The following is a 16,243-nucleotide window of genomic DNA, read 5'->3' as shown; positions in this document are numbered from 1 at the left end:
AAACGACCGAAAGATTTGCACGGTCGTAAGCGCGCAAGCAAGCGAGTGAACTTAATATAAAGGATTTAAAAATTGAGTTGCAAGACGTGACGTCGTACGTTTGACGTCGCTGCCTGATGATGCTGCTGCTGCTGCTGCTGATGCTGCTGCTGCTGCGTCGCTGGGAGCCGGGCGGCGAGTCCCGATGGGGGAGCCGGCGAAGGAGGCACGGACGGCGTGGGGGGCACGGGACCCCCACCGGCGCCGCGCGGAGAGGTGAGGCCCAGGTCCGGCTCGAAGGACGGGTTGCTCGCCACGCTCAGCTGCGACGGGTGCTGGCGGCGCACGCAAACACGCAAAGATCCCCACCCACCCCGGTGTGACCCCCAACAGAGTGTCGGGGCAAGTGCGCTGTGAAGAGCCGGACACTGCGGCGCAACGAGGGGGGGGGGGGGGTGCGGTGTTGTCAGAACCACGCGCGGCCGCCTTTGTCTCCCCAGTGGCGATGTTTACACGCCGCGTGCGTGCGCGCCGATGCACATCCCACACTCGGAGCGTGCCAGGGTTCATATCTGCCCGAAATTGCAAGTAATGGGGAGAAAGGGGGGCACGTGCATCGCGGCACAACACACACTAGAGAGACAAAGATCGCCCGTGTAGCCTCAACATACTGTCGGGGGCAGGTGCAGTTAGCGAGCGAGTGGCAGTGCCTATGAAGGCGCACGAAGGGGTGGCCAGCGTCAACATCCGGTCGCCTTTGTCTCCCGAGTAGGCGATGTTTGCCCAACTGCACTCCAGGTACTCATTTGAGGCTGAGTTAACCTAGGGAAGGCCCAGGACCGGTTCAGATAATCGTCGCCGGTGTTGTTGGCCGTGAGGGGAATCCAACTCGGGCCGTCAGGTTCGTATCGCAGCGCGCTAACGGCTACACTACCGCTCCCCCACCTCAAACATAGGCACAGATACACGAAGACAAAGATCCCCCCTGTATTTAACAGACTGTAGGGGCAAGTGCTGCTAGCGAGCGCCTATGAAGGCCGGCACTCTGGCACACGACAAATGCCACGGCAATGGGGAGTTGAGGGGGGTGGAGTGTTTGATGCCACAAAATACCCAGGCAGGTGCTTAGTTTTGGAGGGGCACATGGTAAGGCCCCACCACTTAGTAGCACGCTCCAGGTCAAGCAGCAGCGCCTCCAACTACTTCTCTGAGTGAGCAGCAATCACCAGATCATCAGCATACATAGTGGCCCCAACAGGATGACTTTATCCTGAGGGGCCACAGTAGCTAGCACCTGTAACAACAGGAGGTCATAGAAGGCATCTGACTCATCGGCCTTGCCTGTATCGCTCCACTAATGTTCATCTTCGGTGGGGGTGTAAGCTGTAAGCTCCAGTAGCCTGGAGCTTACAGCTTCCCACACCTCACCACGCCCCCTTCATTCTTTTGTTCAGAAGAAGAGCCACTCCCTGTTGTTTGGCAGTCTCCTGCCTCGGGTAGAGGACTGTCCACCCCTCACGGTGACTGGAGCCAGACCCAGTTCACCGGATTTCCTGAACAACCACAGAGATCCAAGCAGTACAGGTCTAGCTCCCGACAAAGGAGAGGCAGCCTCTCCTCCACAGTGAGCGTTGGGACATTCCACGTGGCCACTCGTAGAGGTTTTATTACCGTTTCTGGAGGAACCACGAGGGTACGGGTTCAGTCTTCTGGCTCCGCCAAAGGGGGTTTGGCCAGAAGACGTCATAGACGCCTGTCACCCCGGGGCCTCCCGCACAAGCTTAGTTCGATATTTTACACCAATTTCCGTGGTAATGCAATTGAAGGTGGAGGGGTCACCAGCCCCTCGCATCCGCCCAGAGCCCCCGTTGGCCGCTGTGGTGGCGACGAGAGCCAGGAGGTGTGCAGCCGATTGGAATTGGCCTTCGTGCCCATGGCATTGCCCACATCCACCACAGCGTTACCGTCCGGCACCACTGAGGAGGTAGGAGGTTGTTTTTGCTGGACCAATAACCAATACTCGCCATTCGCCACTAACTGGCCACGGCGTCTGTGCCAGGCCAGGTGCACTTTGAGGCCACGTGAAGTGTCGAAGGCTCGCTGACAGGAGGTCTCGGGACAGACCCAGCAGGTGCCATGGGTTGGCTGACTTGAGATGACCGGGTAGATGCACACCACCAGCTGTAACCCTACTGTGCAAGGCTAGGTGCATCTACCGGTCATCTCAGTGAAACTGACTTGAGATGACCAGTAGACGCACACCACCAGCTATACCCACCCCCCCCCTACTGTGCCAACCTGCTGCGTTTTAGCTGGACCAACACCATCACCACCACAACCACCACCACCACCACCACAAGCCCCCACCTTGGCGAGCACGCCATAGTCGCTCCGCCTCATCACGAGGCGCTCGCGTGACTCCCTCTGGCTGCTCCAGGCGGCTCCGCTGCCCCCCAGGCCGCGGGCGCCCATTTGCACGAGGTCCCGCTCGGAGCGCGCATGCTCCAGGCCCGGCCCGAACGCCCGGCTGTTGCTGCTGCTGCTGTTGTTGCTGTTGCTGCTGCAGCTGCTGCAGATACTGCTGGTGCTGCTGGTGCTGCAGGTTGTGCTGCTGCTGTGCTGGTGGTGGTGCGGGTGGTGCGGGTGGTGTGGAGGTAACACTTGCGGATAGCCCGCGTGCTGTTGCTGCTGCTGTTGTTGCTGCTGCTGCTGCTGTTGCTGCTGCTGCTGGTGATGTAAGAGGAAGGGCCTCGATATCGGAGCGAAACTCTCGTCGACGCTGTAGCTGCGCATGCTGTGCAACTGTCCTCGCGGGCGCGCGCCCGTGCCCTGCTGCTGCTGCTGCTGCTGCTGCCCCTCCCGGACACCGTCCACCCGGCGCTCGCCCCAGACCAGCCGGAGGCGGTGTCCACCGGCGTACCGCCCGCGCTTGAGAAGTTCACGTACTCGTGGTCGCTCTCGCTCGCCGGCGGTGACACGGGCGTCTTGGGGGGCGCGGGCGACAGCGGGCTGTAGTTCCCTCCGCCGCCAAACAGGCTGCTTTGCCTCTCCAGGCGGCCTCGGATCGGCTGCTGTGTGCTGCTGCTGCTGTTGCTGCTGGAGCTGCTGCTGCTGTTGGTAGTGTGCCATCATTGCTTGCGCGCCCGCGTATTTGTTGGCGTAAGACTGCGTCTCGGCCGCAAACCTGTGCTGCTGTTGCTGCTGCTGCTGTGTGCTGCTGCTGGGACAGGGCACTCGCCAGTTCCGCTTGGCTGAAACTAAAATGCTGCTGGCTGCTGAAGGTGCTGATGCTGCGCCGCCGATTCCGTCTTCTTGATGTTCACGTACTCCACCTCTTGCACGCGGGGAAAGCGGGGAGTTGTGCAGATAGAGGCTGGTGACCGCTGTGTGCTGCTGTGCTGCTGCCCAATCCTCTACCGGATCGGGCCCCGACGGCTGTCCGCCCGCCGCAAACGCCCGATCCTGCCGTAGCTGTCGGAGCGCGCCGGCGGCACCGGCCAGCGAGTTGATCCTCTCCATCGCCGCCCTCCTCTGCGCCGCAGTCACTCGTCGATGAGCCACCGCCGGCGGAGCCGCCGCCGGCAGCCCCGTGATTGGCCGTCGCCGCCACCGCGTGGCTGGCCGCGGGCCGCCGCCTGATTGGTCGCCAGCGCTAGAGTCCCAGCCCTCCTGCCGGTGAAGCGGTTCGGTGACGAAGCAGGCTTCTGATTGGCCGAGAGAGACGACGACGACGACGCCGAGACGCGGCGGCGGCGGCCAACGGCGGCCGCGGCGGCTGCGGCAGCGGCGCCGGAGCCGGCAGCGGCGTGGGGCCCGAACCCCTGGGCCGGCGCCCACAGCGAGGAGGTCTTGACGGCGCGCGCCTTGGGGCGAGATGGACGGCAGCTCCTCCAGCCAGTCGGAGCCGAGGTCCTCGTAGCCGAGGGGTAGTAGCTCACCATCCTGACCCCTGCGCCGGAGCAACGGCGAGCAGGGGGGCAGCTCCCGGTGGCGCCGTGCCGCCGCGACACGACCGTCGCCGCCGCCGCCGTCGTTCGCCGCCGGCGCCGCCTGCGCCGCCTGCCGCCGCCGCCTCCTCCAGCTCGTCCTCCTCGTCGAGCAGCGGACACCGAGAGGCTTCGTGTCATGCCCACGTGCTCGCCGCCCGAGCCCCTGCGCGATGCCGCCACCACCACCGACAAGTGGTGCGCGGCGAGGCCGTGCCGCGGATGCTGCTGCTGCTGCTGCTGCTGGTGGTGCTGGAGGAGGGACGACGACCAACGACGACGACGGCAGCTGCTGCTGCTGCTGTTGCCGCTGCTGTTGTTGCTGGGACTGCGAGCTGGGCCCGAAGCTGGTGCAGTCCGTCTCGATGCCGTAAGCCCGCAGGAGGAGGGTGCCCGAGTCCACCTCGGTGAAGCTGAACGATTTGCCGAGGGGCGGCCGGGCCCCCGAGGGCCGCGTCGGGGGGCCCGCTCCGCCGGCCACGGCGGGCGCCGGCGCGGCCCGCCGGCGCCCGGTGCTGCCGCTCGGGGGACAGCTCCTCCGAGCTGCGACTCATCAGCAGCGGCGAGCGCTCCTCGTCGTCGCTGCCGCCGCCACCGCCACCGCGCTGCTGGTGGTGGTGGAGGAGGTGGTGGTGGAGGTGCTGCTGGAGATTGTGGTGGAGGCTGCGCTGGCCGTTACGCCCGCCGCCACCCGCCGCCCCCTCCGTTGCCGTTACCGCCGCCGTTGCCGTTACCGCCGTTACCGCCGCCGTTGCCGTTACCGCCGTTGCCGCCGCCGCGCATGCGTCCCAGCAGCATCAAGCGCGGCCCCACCTTGCCCGCGACGCCGTCGCCCTCCCGTGCCGTGGAACAGCCCCCCGGCTTTACGCCGCTCTCCCCCGTCGCCGGGCCAGAGCGCCGTCGCGAAGCCGTATGCCCCTCCTCCTCCGCCGCCGACACCGCCCGGCGCCGCCGACACGGTGCGCTGAGCCACCGCACCGGGCCCCGCGGTGGCCACCTCGGCGCGCTCTGCGGGAACGTGGAGACGCTCACCGAGCTGCCCAGCGGGGCCCTTGGGAGGGGCCTGAGCGAAGGCCGAGGCCCGGCTCCCGGACAGCAGCGGAGCGCGCCCGACGCCGCCGCCGCCGTCGACATCGTCGCCATCTGCCGGTTGCTGCTGGGCGGCGCTGTAATTTGGGCTACGGGCGTCGGAGGGACGAGCTGGCGGCGAGAAACCGAGAAGCGGGCGGGGGGAACGCCGCGGGGCGTAGCCGGCAGGCTCCGGAACGACGGCCATCGCCGCAGCCGCGCCGGCACCGGCGCCGTCGCCGTACGCGTCGAACGCCGACGCCCCCGCCGGGCGGTGCCGGAGGCTGCCGGCGGCGCTGGCCGCGCCGCTCGACGGCGCGAGCCGCTCGGGACGCGCGTCCCACAGGCTCGACGACTTCTCCGCTCGCCGCCGGCCGGGCCTCGTCGCCACAGCCGTCAGAATCGCCGCCGCTCCCGCCTGCCGCGCCGCCGCTCTCGCTGTGCTGTGTGCTCAGCCGCTCCGCCGCTCCCGCTCGATCGTCGCGGCGACCGCGTCCCTGGTCGCCACGGCGGCACTGTTCGTCGTCGGGCCGCATCCGGCCACCGCCGCCGCCGCCGCTCCCATCAACGATTTATTCCCCGCGGCCGCCGCGGCCATCGGCTGCGGCCGCCGCCGCCGCCCCCGAGAGACCCGCGCCGCCGCCGGCGGCCACCGCCGCCGTCCCGGGCCTCGCGCCGGCGCCGGCGTTGGGCGGCACGGGCGTGGTGAAGTCGGTCGTTTCCAGCGCGTAGATGCCGCGGTCGTTGAAGATGGCCTCGATCGTCTCGGCCGAGTGGATCTGCTCGTACTCGGGGCTGGTGCCCAGCTCGCTCGCCTCGGGGACTTGCTGTCGCCCTCCTCCTCTCCTCCTCGTCGTCGTCGTCGTCGTCGTGGTGGTGGCCGATGCCCATGCCGGGAGCCGGTTGGGACGGGGCTAGGTCGTCTTCCTCCTCCTCCTCTTCCTCCTCTTCCTCCTCCTCATCCTCCTCTTTCTTCCTCCTCCTCCTCCTCCTCCTCGTTGTCCTCCTCGGACCAGTCTGACCCCAGCGAGGCCCTGGCGAAGCACGTGGTCACGAACAGGGTACTGCACGTGTAAGTGAGCTTTTGAACGCGACGGTACACTCATCCGTGCGCTGCGCGCGATTAAATTCTTTCGCACCGCACGTAGTCAACCGTGCTAGTCAGAGGTGGAGGGGAGGGGGAAGGCAACGAAACCAAACAGGTCGCTTCCGAACAGTGGCTTATCATGTCACGTGGAAATGTATAGCAGCAGCCAAATAAATGCACAGAGGTGCATAGAGAGACCCATAGAGACCCATAAGATATCTAAAGAGACCCATCGAGTTACATAGAGGACCCTAGAGACCCATAGATTCATAGAGGCCCATCGAGAGATATAAAGAAACCCATAGAGGACACGTAGATTCATAGAGACCCATCGAGATATAAGAGACCCATGGAGACCCACAGACTAAACTAGATGTATTTACCAATATTTTACCAGAAACGACCTGACCACAAATGATAGCAGCCAAACACTCCAAAGGCACAGAGATATTAGGGAGACCCATAGAGACAAATAAAGATCCACAGACTCAACTATTGATTGACCAGGCGAGGCCTACCGAGCAACGTACTGTAACCATACTCTTTGGTTCTGTCGGTAAAGTCACGTAGGTAAAATAATTAAATAAATTAAATCACGACGTTTCGTACGCAAGCGTCCGTCATCGGGTGGGACAACCACCGCAAAAAACAGTTGCTGAAGTGGGCAAAGTAGCTGCTAGTACCAGGGGTTTATATAGATGAGGGAGGGGGGTGGAGCCAGGAATAGAGAGGGTGGGTGGGGAGGAAGTCAAAATGCAAACAAAAATAAACAACTCTGATGATAATAATGATATGCACTGTCCTTGAAGTTGATTGGTCCACAACCCGAGACAGCTTTTCTTAGAGCCTAGTCTCACATGGTGTTGGACCAGATGACGCCAAAAGGCGTACAACTCAAAGACAGCGCCCTATCAGAGTATTGAGAGCTCGGGGTAAGCATTTACACTATGACCAGTGGCAAAATATAGTAATAGGTGTTTACCCTTTCAACTGGTACAAAAGTAAATATGACATTGAGGGCAAATAAGCGAGGAGCCGGGGGCGGTAAATAACCTGTGCTGCAAACTCGACATGCAGGTCAGGCCCAACTGAGCTCATCGTCGACACGCGGACCCGGAGAGACAAACAATACACATAATTTCGTATTATTTATTATTGTATTATTATATTTTATTATGTACATTTTTGTCTTTTAGTTTTCTCCCGTCTACGTGACTTTACCGAAAGAACCAAGAAGATGAATACAACAATAATCGTACATTTTGCGAAAAATCCATGCGACGATCGAGACCCCCCCACTTCCAGCGCAACCCCCACAGCGCCCCCCCCCACAGCCCCCCCCCCACAAGCCCCCCCCCCCACAGCCCCCCACCCCGCTCCGTCTCACCCGTCGTTGGCGCCGCCGCGCCCGCGCCGCGGCCGCCCGCGCCGCCGCGGCCTCGCGGAGTCCGAGTCGCTGCTCTCCGTGCTGCCGAGGGCGCTGCCGCCGTGCGCCATCGTCGGCGACACTGAACTCAGGAGCTCTGCGTCTCCTGCTTCTGCTGGGTGCCGCCTCTGCAACTGCCTGTGCTGCTGCTGCTGCGTCTGCTGCGTCTGCGTCTGCTGCTGCTGCACGGACGACTCGGAGCTGAGCGAGCTGTCCCGGCTCGCCATCTGCTCCGCGGCCGCCGCCGGTGGCGACACGGAGCTGGCGGAGCTGGCCGCGTCGTCCGCGGCTCTCGGCCGCGGCCACCGCCGACGGCGTCGCACGGCGGTGGTGGCCGTTGGCGACATCGGACGTCCGTCCCGGGGCGGGCGGCGCCGCTTCCCGGCTGATCCGGCGGCGACTGAGAATCTCGGGAGCCGAATCTGAGCCGGAAAAGCCGTCGGTGGCGCGGGAGCGCAGGGCGGCGACGGCGTCCTGCCGGAAGACGCCCGCCGGCTTTCCCAGTGGCGCGGCAGGGGACTCGTTCCCCGAGCCTGAGGGACGAGGTGGAGACGAGCTCACGGCCTCGTCGTCGTCGTCGTAGTCACCGTGGTAGTCATCGTCGTTGTCGTCGTCGTTATCGTCGTCGTCGTTATCGTCGTTGTAGTGTTCGTTGTTATCATTATCATCGTCATTGTCGTTATCGTCGTCTTCATCGTGATCATCATCGTCGTTGTCGTCATCATGGTCGTCGTCATCGTCATCATCATCATTGTCATCATCATCGTCGTCATTGTCACCATCGTCATCATCGTCGTCATTGTCGTCATCATCGTCGTCTTCGTCATCATTGTCATCATCATCATTGTCATCATCGCCGTTGTTGTCACCATCGGCATACACTGACCGACTACCTGACATCTGAACTCATTCCCTTCCGATGACGTACACGCGTACTGAATCGGAAGATCAACTGAACTAAACTGAGTTTACCGGTACCAGGCTCCCACAAGGCCACGCGTGGAGGGGGCGGCGAGTAACGGCGCCGCCGCTACGCCTCTCTAATAACAACGACATCGCCACCGGACCCTCGCTCGCTCGCGTTCACGAGATTCGTCGGTGAACGGGGACGGGGGGGGGGGGGGAGGACACCCACCACCCTGCTGCAACTTACTCGGGCGATTGTTGGCTGCCGAATCTTAACGTAGAGAGGACCGCAGAGCTCAGGCAATTGTGGCACCCGCTGCATCCCGCCTCGCTCGGTCTGTGGTTCCCCGTCGCCCCCCCTCCCCGCACCTCTCCCCGCTCTCTCGCTCTCTCTCCATCACTGCTGGATCAAAGCCTCCCTCCCCAACCCCCAACCCCCACGCGCGTCGCCGCTGACCATCCCTTGCGGTCCCACCACGCCGCAATTCGTCGCTCCAATCAATCTCCCTCTGGCTGCCACTCCGTCTCGAGCCCTCGTCGTCGCCCACGGCGCCGTCAAACCCCGTCCGGCATTTAAACGGTATTTCTATTTTTATTTTTACTTTCCCGAGGCCACGGCCGCTACGACAGGTTGGCCCGCGGGGGACGACTACAAAGCGAGGAGCCTATCGGGAGGGGGGGGGTCGTCCCTCTTCCGCGGGGCCTCCCCATGAGCAGCGTGGGGGACGTCGGCTTCTGTGAGCCTTTCAACCCGGTGGTGGGGGGGGGGGGGGGGGGGTTGGGGACATGGTGTGGGAGAGGCTGGTGGGCGAGCACCTTTCTGGCTGTCGGAGTTGCTGAAACCCCCGGCGGGGGGGAGCGGGGACTTCCTGCCCTCCAGCAGACGCCCCTCGGCGCCCTTCCCGTGGAGCAGCAGGAAGCCGTCGCTCGGCGAGTCCTGAGCAGCCAGTGGGGGGGGGGGGGGGGGGGGGGGAGGGGGGGAGGGGTCAGAGAGCCGTGGTGACTTTGGTGACAACGCAAGTTGCCGGCATAAATATCCCTCCGCTGTTGCGCTCCACAACAACAACAACTACAACAACAGTACAGCAAAAGCTCCTCTTGCCCGGCACTTGACCATCAGTGAACGATCTTTTCGCCCTTCGGGCTTAGCAGGAACTCGACACGCCAAGCTTAGCTCCTGATTCTGCCGATCCTTGCGAGGGGTGATGATGGCAGCGGCAGGAGCAGCAACGAGGCTCACGAGCTCGAGATGCCAATTTCGAGGTCTGCTAAGCAACGATGAGAGGGCCTCAGCAAAGCGAGAGAGTTGGTGTCCTCCTCCTCTTCCCCCCGCTCCTCCTCCTCCTCGTCCGTTAAAGGAGCGCAGACCATAGCGGGTTTTACTTTCCCGGTGGGAGATGGATGACCTTCGTACGGCGTCGCGTCCTGGCGCCCCCTTCAACCGATGCCAGGTACGTTCGCAAATGCGGGACGTCTCGCGGGGGTTCGTTCGTAAGTGCGGAATGTTGGTAAGTCGAACACATAACGGTGGTTCGTTCGTAAGTGCGGAATGCTCGTAAGTCAGACACCTAGCGGTGGTTCGTTCATAAGTGTAGAATGTTCGTAAGTTGGACACCTAGCGGTAGTTCGTTCGTACGTGCGGAATGTTCGTAAGTCGGACACGTCGCCATGGTCTGTCGTAAGTGGGGAATATTCGTAAGTGCAGACCATCTCCTATGGTGGTTTGTTTATGAGCGGGGAATGTTCGTAAGTGCGGACAGCTCACAGCGGTTCGTTCATAAGTGGAGACTGGTTCATAAGTCGGACACTTCACGGCGGTTCGTTCGTAAGTGCGGGATGTTCGTAAGTCGGACACCTAGCGGGGGTTCGTTCGTAAGTGTGGAGTGTTCGTAAGTGTGGAATGTTCGTAAGTGTGGACGTCTCATGGGGGTTCGTTCGTAAGTGCAGAATGCTCGTAAGTCGGACACCTAGCGGTGGTTCGTTCATAAGTGCGGAATGTGCGTAAGTCGGACACGTTGCTGCGGTCTATTCGTAAGTGGGGAATATTCGTAAGTGCAGACATCTCTACGGTGGTTTGTTTGTAAGTGTGGAATGTTCGTAAGTGCGGACAGCTCATAGCGGTTCGTTCATAAGTAAAGAAGGTTCGTAAGTCGGACACCTCACGGCGGTTCGTTCGTAAGTGTGGAATGTTCGTAAGTCGGACACATAGCGGTGGTTCGTTCGTAAGTGTGGAATGTTCTTAAGTGTGGAATGTTCGCAAGTGTGGAATGTTCGTAAGTGTGGAATGTTCGTAAGTGTGGAATGTTCGTAAGTGTGGAATGTTCGCGAGTGTGGACATCTCGTGGCGGTTCGTTTGTAAGTGCGGAATGTTCGTAAGTTGTGGCACCTAGCGGCGGTTCTTTCATGTAGGGGGAATGTCATAAGTCGAACACATAGCGGTGGTTCGTTGATAATGTGGAATGTTCGTAAGTCAGACATCTCTACGGTGGTTTGTTCGTGAGTGGGGAACGTTCGAAAAGTACGGTCGTTCGTATCCCGGGGAAAGGCCACTGCTCGAATACGCTCCGTAGCTCGCCCCAGAACATTCATTTTCTGCCGCCAAGACAACGAGAGAACACAACCGCCGATTTGACTTGCGCCGCAGCCGCCCCGCCAAACATCGAACCCGGTCGGCCGTGACCGCCCGCTCCCCCCCCCCCCCGCCGCTCCCCCCCGGAGCCCACCGTTCCGCGCGTTCCTCCGTCCCCTCCGGCTCCGGGCTGGCAAGCGAGCGCTCCCGTCCTGCGCCAGCGAGCCGTCGCCGCGGCCAGGGATCCGGCACCACCGCCACCGGCACCGCCGAGCGGGAGGTGGAGCAGGGCGGCGGCGCCCTGGGAGAGCCGCCCAGCGGGGGGTGTGGTCGGGCCGCAGGGAGCGCGCCGACGCCGACAGGTGCGTCATGGGGATGTCCACCTGCGGCGACGACGAGCTGTTGCCGCCGCCGGTGCCGGTCGCCGCGGAGACGGTGGCGACGATGGCGCATGGGTCTTGCGGGGAGAGGCTGCAAGCGGTGGTGGGGGGAGGGGGTGGCAGGCGACAGTGCGGGATTTGTTGGTGGCCCCGAAGCAGTTTTCGGCAAGCGATGAAATCGTGCGCGATCGAGAGGAGGTCGCGTGGCGAATGCATCCTTTCTTCCGTGTTGTTAAATAAAATGTTTTAAATATTTACCTCCCCACCCACCCCCCTCCTTCTCCCTTTCGCCCTTCACTTGAGCTATTCCTCCCTGACCTTCCCCTCCCCATATGAAGCTCGCATGCTCCCCCGCTCAACCTCGAGCCCAAACTCTCTCTTCTGTCTACAAGCCAGGAGTGTTCCGTGGAGTTATGTGTCCCCCCACACACCCCCCTCCCACGTGTACCGGGGCTCAAAATAAAAGCAAATTAAATATTTTTCTATCTCCCCCCCCTCCTCCCCCCCCCCCCCCCCTGGCGGCGGAGGCGGCCGGTGTAGTGTCACGTGACCCCAGCATCCATCTTCTTGGTTCTTTCGGTAAAGTCACGTAGAAGGGAAACATAAAATAATAAAAATAAAACATAATACAATACAATTCTCACGACGTTTTCGGCCACAACGCAAGCAGCCGTCCTCGGGTGAAGAACAGGTCTGTCGGAAAGACAGCGTCTGAATGAGCTCCACCAAGCTTGGCAGCGTATATTAAGCTGGGTTGGAGGAGGAAGGGCGCCTTGACAAAGGAATTTGCATATCAACAGAGAATTTAGCATATTCAGACGCTGTCTTTCCGACAGACCTGTTCTTCACCTGAGGACGGCTGCTTGCGTGTGGCCGAAACGTCGTGAGAATTGTATTTTATTATGTTTATTTATTATTTTATTATTTTCCCTTCTACGTGACTTTACCGAACGAACCAAGAAGATGAATCCCTGCAGTCACGAAAGCTTTAAATCGAAACCCCAGCATCCGTTGGGATGTCCCTCAGAGCGGCGCGGTGACCACGTGGGAACGGCCCGCAGAAAGCGAACGTCGCAGAGCTACTACGAACATCCCAGCTTCAAATTTCGATGTAAAGCTTTCGTGACTGCAGGGATTCATCTTCTTGGTTCTTTCGGTAAAGGTCACGTAGAAGGAAGTAATAAAATCAGGTGAAGAACCGGTCTGTCAGAAAGACACGTCTGAATGATACACACCAAGCTTGGCAGCGTATATTAAGCTTAGAGTCGCGGCATCTCTTCAGAAAGGTGAGAGACTCGATTAGCTGAGCCTTCTTATCACGGAGCTTGTTGAGGATCTCAAAGTTACGTGGAATCCCTCCACACAGACACACACACACACAGGCATCGATTACCGCCCCCCCGCCAGTCCCATTCCCCTGCCCCCCCCCCTATCGCTTCCTCCCCCCACGGCCCCCCCATCCCCCCCGCCCCCCACCGTTACCGTCCGGCGCGCTGTGCCCCGGCGCCGTCGTGGCTCCGACCGCCGCCGCCGCGGCTTTGAGCGGCGGCGGCGGCGGCGGCGGCGGCGGGGGGTGCTCAGGCCGAGGCCTGGCTAGCAGGCCCCGGCGAGCCGTCCCACGGCGGCCGCCTGCCCCATCTTGGGGGGCGGCGGCCCCTTCTCCTCTCCTCCTCCTCGTCCTCCTCCTCCTGGTCCCCCGTGGTGCTGCTGGTGGTGTGACGGGGGTCCCCGCAGCGGCGTGGACGTGGGGGCGCCCGCCGGGGCCGCCGCCGCTGCCGCCGCCACCCCCGAGCGACGTCGTCCGGGAAGGCGTTGGTAGCGCTTGAGTTGGCGCTTTCAGCTGGTGGGGGGGTGGGGGGGGGGGGGGGGGGGTGTTGGGGGGGGGTGTGAGGGGGGTGGAGGTGGGCCACGGCGGGAGTGGGGTGAGGAGGGGCAGGGGTGGGAGGTTCACGGTGGACGAGCGAGTGAGCGAGCGAGCGAGCGAGCCATCTTCTCGTGGTGCGAGTCGCCTTGACAATTGAACACGACCAGTGAGTGAGCGAGCGAGCGATTGAGCGAGTGACTGTGCGAGTGAGCGAGCCAGGGAGTGAGCGAGTGAGAGATGTGAGCGAGTAACTGTGCGAGTGAGTGGGTGAGCGAGTGAGCGAGCGAGTGACTGTGCGATTGAGTGAGTGAGCGAGCGAGGAGTGAGCGAGTGACTGTGCGAGCGAGTGAGCGAGCGACAGAGAGTGTGAGTGAGCGAGTGAGTGAGCGACTGAGAGAGCGAGTGAGTGACTGCGACTGAGAGAGTGAGTGAGCGAGCGTGCCACCTTCTCGTGATGCGAGTCGCCCTCTGGCCCGTCCTGACAGTCAAACACGACCAGTGAGTGAGTGAGTGAGCGAGCGTGCACCTTTCGTGGTGCGAGTCGCCCTCTGGCCGTCCTGACAGTCAAACACGACGGTCGTCCTCCTCTGCCTCTGCTCCTCCCACAGCCCCGGGTTGAAGCTGTCGCTCTCCGACGTGTAGTCTGCGTCGCAGCAGCAGCAGTAGCAGCAGGAGAAGCAGTAGCAGGAGAAGCAGGAGAAGCAGCAGGAGAAGCAGCAGCAGCAGGAAAAGCAGCAGCAGCAGTAGCAGCAGTAGCAGCAGGAGAAGCAGTAGCAGCAGGAGAAGCAGTAAGGAGAAGCAGTAGTAGCAGCAGGAGAAGCAGTAGTAGCAGGGAGAAGCAGTAAGGAGAAGCAGCAGTAGCAGCAGGAAAAGCAGCAGCAGCAGCAGAGTAGCAGCAGTAGCAGCAGGAGAAGCAGTAGCAGCAGGAGAAGCAGAAGGAGAAGGCAGTAGTAGCAGCAGGAGAACCAGTAGTAGCAGCAGCAGAAGCAGCAGTAGCCAGTAGCAGCAGCAGTAGCAGCAGCAACAGGAGAGGCAGTTCCAGCCACAGGAGAAGCAGCGGGTAGCAGAAGGAAGAAGCAGCAGTAGCAGCAGCAGCAGCAGTAGTAGCAGCAGTAGCAGCAGGCAGTAGCAGCAGCAGGAGCAGCAGTAGTAGTAGCAGCAGGAGCAGCAGTAGTAGTAGCAGCAGCAGCAGTTAGCAGCAGGAGAAAGCATCAGCGGCAGCAGTGGCACCACCATTATGAGCACCATCATCACAAACACACCAAACAGAGCAGTGAGAAAGACATCATAAACATCATCATCAACAACAACATCAACAACATCATCAACATCATCAGCATCAACATCAGCATAATCAACATCAGCATCATCATCAACAACATCAGCAACTCATCAGCATCATCAACATCCATCAGCAGCAATAAAAAGAGCGTGAGTGGATGTCGTGATGGGTGGTGAGTGGGTGAGTGAGTGGTCTATGTGGTGGGTGGGTGTGGGTGAGTGAGGTACGAATGAGTGGACCAGGGTGTGGGTGGGTGAGACATGGTGTGTGGGTGAGGTAAATGGGTGGGTGGTGAGTAAATGGGTGAGTGGGTGAGTAAATGTGTGGGTGGGTCAGTACATGGGTGGGTGAGTAAATGTGTGGGTGGGTACATGGGTGAGTGGGTGAGTACATGATGTGGTGGGCTGAGTACATGGGTGGGTGAGTACATGGGTGGGGTGGGTGAGTAAATTGTTGGGGTGGGTGATTACATGGGTGGGCGGGTGGGTACAGGGTGGGTGGGTGGGTGAGTACATGGGTAGGGGGTACATGGGTGGGTGGGTGAGTACATGGGGTGGGTGGGTGAGTACATGGGTGAGTGGGTGAGTACATGGGTGGGTGAGTACATGGGTGGGTGAGTACATGGGTGGGTGGGTGAGTACAGGGGGGTGGGTGAGTACATGGGTGGGGGGTGAGTACATGGGTGAGTGGGTGAGTACATGGGTGGGTGGGTGAGTACATGGGTGGGTGGGTGAGTACATGGGTGGGTGGGTGAGTACATGGGTGGGTGGGTGAGTACATGGTGGGTGGGTGAACAGATGGGTGGGTGGGTGAGTACATGGGTGGGGGGTGGGTGAGTACATGGGTGGGTGGGTGGGTACTGGGTGGGTGGGTGAGTACATGGGTGGGTGGGTGAGTACATGGGTGGGTGGGTGGGTACATGGGTGGGTGGGTGAGTACATGGGTGGGTGGGTGAGTACATGGGTGGGTGGGTGAGTACATGGGTGGGTGGGTGAGTACATGGGTGGGTGGGTGGGTACATGGGTGGGTGGGTGAGTACATGGGTGGGTGGGTGAGTACATGGTGGGGTGGGTACATGGGTGGGTGGGTGAGTACATGGGTGAGTGGGTGAGTACATGGGTGGGTTGACCTGCATGAGATGGCACAGACTCCACGCGGTTCACGCCATTTTCCGACGACGACACTGCAATGGACGCGTGCACACACGCGCACGCACACACGCGCACACACACGCGCACGTACACGCGCATGCCCGTGCGTGTGGGAGCTACTCGCGTACCGGCAGACGCGCGCACGCGTGTGGTTTGGCGCTCACACGCACGCACGCACGCACACGCACGCACGTACACGTGTAGGTGTATAGACGGACACACACAGGAAGGTGTGTATGCACCCACGCGCACACGCATTCATGCACAGGTACACACACACGCACATATAAACGCGCAGACACACACGCACGCTCATATGAATGCACAGACACACAAACGCACACGCGCACATATAAACGCACAGACACAAGACAAAGATCCCCCATATAGCCTTAACAGACTGTAGGGGCAAGTGCTGTTAGCGAGCAGCTATGAAGGCCGCAACGGTACACGAGGGGGTGGGTGGCCAGCACCACGCCCGGCCGCCTTTGTCTCCCTAGTGGCGATGTTTACACACCGCACCAGGTACTCATTTGAGGCACACA

General features: G+C 61.2%; 1 protein-coding gene across 1 annotated transcript in view; it reads right to left on the bottom strand.

Annotated features, from left to right (window-relative positions):
- The window catches only part of LOC133341392 (spidroin-2-like), a 16,138-nt gene extending 3,099 nt beyond the window's left edge, over positions 1 to 13,039 (bottom strand). The window contains exons 1-14 of the mRNA XM_061549960.1: positions 13,014 to 13,039; positions 11,372 to 11,492; positions 11,176 to 11,322; positions 9,269 to 9,389; positions 7,758 to 8,079; positions 7,508 to 7,600; positions 5,687 to 5,879; positions 4,784 to 5,451; positions 4,274 to 4,480; positions 3,741 to 3,928; positions 3,397 to 3,683; positions 2,847 to 2,963; positions 2,347 to 2,466; positions 162 to 314 (exon numbers count right to left, since the gene is read on the bottom strand). Of these exons, the coding sequence (XP_061405944.1) occupies positions 162 to 314; positions 2,347 to 2,466; positions 2,847 to 2,963; positions 3,397 to 3,683; positions 3,741 to 3,928; positions 4,274 to 4,480; positions 4,784 to 5,451; positions 5,687 to 5,879; positions 7,508 to 7,600; positions 7,758 to 8,079; positions 9,269 to 9,389; positions 11,176 to 11,322; positions 11,372 to 11,492; positions 13,014 to 13,039 (2,763 nt within the window). The remainder of the gene's footprint in view (positions 1 to 161; positions 315 to 2,346; positions 2,467 to 2,846; positions 2,964 to 3,396; positions 3,684 to 3,740; positions 3,929 to 4,273; positions 4,481 to 4,783; positions 5,452 to 5,686; positions 5,880 to 7,507; positions 7,601 to 7,757; positions 8,080 to 9,268; positions 9,390 to 11,175; positions 11,323 to 11,371; positions 11,493 to 13,013) is intronic.
- Positions 13,040 to 16,243: the final 3,204 nt, after the last annotated feature.

The sequence above is a fragment of the Lethenteron reissneri genome, chromosome 2 (assembly GCF_015708825.2).
Source record: "Lethenteron reissneri isolate LAM-NWPU_2019-01 chromosome 2, ASM1570882v1, whole genome shotgun sequence".
Lineage (NCBI taxonomy): Eukaryota > Metazoa > Chordata > Hyperoartia > Petromyzontiformes > Petromyzontidae > Lethenteron > Lethenteron reissneri.
This window is presented reverse-complemented; position numbering and strand designations above follow the sequence as displayed.